The 5,092-nt window shown below is 59.6% G+C and overlaps 1 protein-coding gene across 1 annotated transcript; it reads left to right on the top strand.

Moving 5' to 3' along the window:
* Positions 1-216: 216 nt before the first annotated feature.
* LOC104616288 (serine/threonine-protein kinase PLK3-like) lies at positions 217-3,244 on the top strand (the record flags this gene model as incomplete). The annotated part of the gene is given in 10 exon segments (XM_010286188.1): positions 217-412; positions 757-883; positions 1,261-1,370; positions 1,452-1,569; positions 1,655-1,716; positions 1,719-1,746; positions 1,940-2,080; positions 2,176-2,321; positions 2,556-2,666; positions 3,050-3,244. Coding segments are annotated over 10 exon segments (1,234 nt in total), but the record flags the coding sequence as incomplete, so codon positions are not given.
* Between the last annotated feature and the right edge of the window lie 1,848 nt (positions 3,245-5,092).

Here is a 5,092-nt window from a genome sequence, read left to right on the forward strand (position 1 = left end):
TTCTGCTAGCCCTCTCCCCTGCCCCGGGGCTCCTTGCCTGTTGCTCGAAGCAGTTGTCGGAGGAAGCATGGCCGGATGTGAGCACGGCCGCCCGGGCTGGAAGTGGTGCTCCCGGCCAGGTGTGGTCGGCCAAATGCCAATAACTTCCTTGCTTTAAGTGCTGCTGAGTCACAAGCCTGGCAGGGATGTGATGGTGGCATGTGTGTCACCTCCCAGGTACACCCTGCTGTGTGGGAACCCTCCCTTCGAGACCTCTGACCTCAAGGAGACCTACAGGTGTATCAAGCAGGTGGAGTACACCCTCCCTGCCTTCCTCTCCTTGCCTGCCAAGCACCTCATTGCTGGCATCCTCAGACGTAACCCTCAGGACCGCCTCACCCTTGAGGAGATCCTGGACCATGAGTTCTTCAAGGTGAGTGGGTAGGGGTCTGGCCTTAACCCTTCTCCAGGTGGGATGAGGCTTTCTGGACTGTGCGGGGTGGTCTCCTTGGAGTCTGAGTCTCAGTCCTTCAAAGGAAGCATTTGTCCTGCCCAAATGCTAGCCAGGAGAACTGAGGGATCTGGTGTGCTCCTGCCACCTTGTCCATGTAGCACGGGCTGTTTCCCATACTGATGCCAGTTGTGGGGCCAAGGCTTGATAGAAATGCAGGCTGGCTGTCAGGAGGGTTGTGAGTGACTGCGGTCAGCCCAGGGCAGCTGCCTTGCCTGGAGCACGTGGGCTATGGAAACCAAACCTCTGCCTTGACCTCTCTGCAGGGCTACACGCCTGAGAAGCTCCCTCCCAGCAGCTGTGTTATGGCTCCAGAGCTGAGTCCCCCCAACCCAGCAAAGAGTCTGTTCGCTAAAGTCACCAAGACACTCTTTGGGAAGAAGAAACCCAAGGGTGAGTCTATGCACTTGCCCAGGATCCTCTGGGTGACCCTTCCTCCAGGGAGAAGTGAGTGCTGTCTCCTGAAGAGACTTCCTGATGAGTCTCTCTGGACCCCCTGCCTGGGGCCAGCACAAGCTGGTGCCGGTGGCCTGGCATGGGCGTGCGCCTGGAGAGCGGATGCCGTGGTGCAACCCATGGGGGCAGTTCCTCCTGGAAGCCTTGTGTTGCATGAGAACTGGGAAGTGAAAGTGGGAGGCAGCTGCCTGACACCATCCTCACCACCATGGGCATGGGAGCAGATGAGGGAGAGCTGAGCTACTGGGAGGGGTGGCCCAGATGTTCCCATCCCCTGTGCTCAGCAGTGTGCTCATTGCTTGCTCTCCCCTCAGCCAAGAAGGGCTCTTTGGAGGACAAGGATGACATCTCCAAGCTGGTCACTGGGCTGATGAAGACCTCGATCTGCCGGCAGATGAGCTATAAAACTGTGGAAGGGAATGAGGTGGGAACATGCCTGAGCCTGTGCACAGCCCTCTTTGGAGGAGCAGGCGCAGGACGGTGATAAAGCCACGTCTCTCCACAGGCCACCCCTGTATCATGCCGCAGCGCCAGCTCTAGCCCTGTGGAGACAGTGGTGGAGGAGACATCTCGCAAGTCTGCGACCCCCTCCATCCGGGTGACCATGGCCAGCAGCTGTGAGGGTGAGCAATACCTGCCCAGGCCACCCCAGCCTGCCCTGGCTGATAGTGGGGCTGGCTGACTCAGCCTGTCATCTTCTCTCTGCAGCCTTTGAAGACTGCATCACTGCCTCTGCCATCATCGAGTCGGCTGTCCGGCTCCAAAAGTCCCGCGCCCCTGCCTCTCCTCCATGCCCCCAGGTAAACCGGTTGGACCGCTCTGTGATGCGACAGGGCCCTGTGCATCCGCTTTCCCATGGGATGAAGGCATGGCTGCTATTTGGGATACCTTAAATGCCACCAGAGCCTGCCGCAGGGGTCTGCTCCCCCCCGGGGAGGTGAGGTGGGCAGGGGCTGGCTGGCTGCTTTGCTCACACCCTCTCTTCTCCACCAGCGGAGAAAAACCCGGCTTCCCTGGCCCGCCATGAGCACTTTGTCTGGGTGAGCAAGTGGGTGGATTACTCCAACAAGTATGGCTTTGGCTACCAGCTCTCCAACCGCAGCATCGGGGTCCTCTTCAACAATGGCACGCATTAGCGCTAGGGAAGGGGCTGGGGAAGCCTCTCGGGTGGGAAGGGGTGAGAGGAGGCTGTGCCAGGCGTTTGGTGCTGGGTGGCCCCGAAGCTCATGGTCTGCTCCCTCACAGGACTGTGCATTACAACCCGACCAACAGCAAACACCTTGTGTTCTCTGTGGCCGCCATCCCTGAGCAGCTGCAGGGACAGATGAGTGTCTTGCGCTACTTTGCATCCTACATGGAGCAGCACCTCCTGAAGGTGGGTGCTGGGGCCCTGGGCTGGGATCATGGGTAGGCTGGATGTTGAGTCAGGGCTTGACCACACTGCTCGGGGTTGTGGGACTCCCTGCTCACAGGCTGTGGCCAGGTGAACACTCAGAGTTGTCTTGGGAGTGGGGACCCCACTGGGGGTGTGTCCAGGTTTGTCTGTGTATGCTGGTGGCAGTGCTCCCATGTATGGGACCAGTGGCTTATGCAGACCCTTCTCTTCAAGGGAGGTGACTTGCCCAGCATAGATGACCTTGGACAGCCAGCCCTGCTCCTCCTGCAGTGGGTGAAGACTGACCAAGCCTTGCTTATGCTCTTTAGCAGTGGCACCCTCCAGGTATGTCTGGGGCATAGTGGGGATGTGCAGACCCCTGTGGGGAGGAAGACAGCTGGGGACTCCTGGCCCATGTTAGATCTTGTCTGCCATGGCCCAAATGCAAGGTCCACCTGTGAAAACAGCTGTGGGTGCAGGATGCTGCTCCAGTGCCTAGACCTGCTGGTCACAGCTTGTCTGGCCCATGGAGGATGTGGTGCTTCAGTCGGCCACTTCCGTCTGCCCCAGTGCTGGGACTGGCTTGCTCCTGCCGTGGGGCATGGAGCAGGGATGCTCCTGAGCAGGTCAGGGAGGAGGAACGGGTTGAGGCAGGAAGCGTGGCTCCATCCCGGCTCCTGACATGCCGCGGGAAGTGCAGGATAAGCCAAACCCAACCTCTCTCCTAGGTGAACTTCTACAACGACCACACCAAAGTGATCATTAGCAAGCCTGACCACTCCTGCCTTGTCACCTACATCAACCGGGAGCGCAACTCCTACACCTACAAGCTGTGCAGCATCCAGGAGCTGGGCTGCTCTCCTGAGCTCCACCACCGCCTCAGATACATCCTCAAGCTTCTCCAAGAACGGGCTGAGGCCTAGCGTGGGACCTTGGGGGACCCTCTCTGGACATAGAGGTCCCCCCTACCCTCCCACAGGACGGGGGGTATGTTGTGGTGCTGGCTGCCCACCTGGGCACCCTGTTTCCTGGTGCTCAGCTGGAGTCTGGACTAAGACTTGTGGATGTGGTTACAGCAGCAGGTCTATGCATCCTTGCTTGCTGCTCCCTGGCTCTGGGCAATCGCTGTCTTGCCACGGGCTGCTCCTGCTCTGATTATGCTGGTCTTGGTGGAGTGGACTGGGGTGGCACAGGGAGGTGGTGGGTGAGTGCCCTGCAGCCAGATTTGGGGCTGGCCATGCCTTGTTTGTGGCCTGGTGCTCCAGCCTGCTCTGGGTGGCAGCTGCCTGCAGTGGGGACTCGGGCTGTTCTGCCCAGGGTGATGCAGTTGCATGGCCTGGAGAGTGCTGGCACAGCCTTGAGCTCCAGGCTTGGCTGCTGTGGGGTAGGGAAACCCCCTTCCCAGGGGTGGACAGGGGTGAAGGGCTCTGCCTGCCCTGCCAGGGGCTGTGTGGGCTGGTGTGTGCCACTCCACAACTCCTACACTAAAGCGGGGGCCCCGTCTGCTCCCAAATTGTGAATTGTCTGGTACAACTTGAGGTTTGATAAAGGGGGGGGGGGGGATGGGGTATGAGGGCTTGCCTGGGGAAGCCCTTGTCTCGCTGGGACCCAGGGACGTTTCTTGTTTCAAGGCAGTCTCTGCTGTGTGGGACTATTTATGTATCTTATTTATATGGAATTATTTATTTTCCTGTTGGTCTGTCCATGTGCAGCTCCCCTGTCCCTGACTCATATCAATAAAAATTTTTTGTGTAAGGGCAAACTGCCTTGCTTGGAGCTGGGGTCACAAAAGGGCTTCAGCTTCCCCATCATCCTTGTCCCAGGGCTGCTTCTGCCTGCCTGGCATGACCTCTGACAGTGGCTGTTGCTGGGGGACAAGGTCAAGGAGGCAGGATGGGGGTCAGGAGCCCATGTGGTACCTCCACTGCCCTCCCTAGGGCAGAGTTAGCTCTTGCTGATGGCTGTGGAGCCCTGGAGCTGCCTCAGCTTCTTGCCAAACTCTCATTCCCAAGTGTGTCTGTGCTTGGACCAAGCCCTGCTGAGCTGGAGGAGGCAGGGGCTGTGGCCCAGGGGCTGGGTAGGTTACACTGTGACTCCTGCTGTGATGGGCTGGGAGCTGGGAATGAAGCCAGGAAAGAGGAGGGAATTAATCTGCTCCATGAGCTTGCTTTGAAGGTGATGTGTCACCTCTTTCCCCGGTGCTGGGGGAAGCTCCAGCCTGCCTGTGGGAAGCAGGCTGGGTAGCACGGCCTGGGGCAGCTGCCTGCTCCAGGGCAGTGCAGCCTTCTGGGTTGTATTTACTGCAGCTTGGGTCTCTTTGCGAACTGTGGTAGTGGAAGCTGGAGCGTGCGTGTGAGCCCGGGCTGGGGCTGTACTGAGCATCAGGGCACCAAGGTGCATCCATACCTCGCTTCCTGCGCGCACCATGGCCAAAGACTCCAGGTATGAGCCACAGCTGGAGGAAACCTTTTTATTTCAGCTGCTTTCCCCCTGCAGCTCTACAAGGCGGTGGGGAGGGAGGGGTGGGTGCTACTCAAAGTAGACCCCATGCACTGTGGCCACGGCAAAGAGGGAGGCATTGGAGAAGGTGGCGGAGGCAAAGTTGTCGCTTGCAGGGTCCCACAGTGCCCGGCTGGCCACCAGCAGGCTCTGCTGGCCCCACTGGCCCAGCAGCACATGGCAGACCAGCTTGTAGCGGGGCGGCACCGCCTCCTTCGCCCTGCTCCGCAGCAGCTCGGCCAGGCTCTGGGCTAGCGGCGCGCTGCCCTGGG

This window comes from Phaethon lepturus, unplaced genomic scaffold, assembly GCF_000687285.1.
Source record: "Phaethon lepturus isolate BGI_N335 unplaced genomic scaffold, ASM68728v1 scaffold52404, whole genome shotgun sequence".
Classification (NCBI taxonomy): Eukaryota; Metazoa; Chordata; class Aves; order Phaethontiformes; family Phaethontidae; genus Phaethon; species Phaethon lepturus.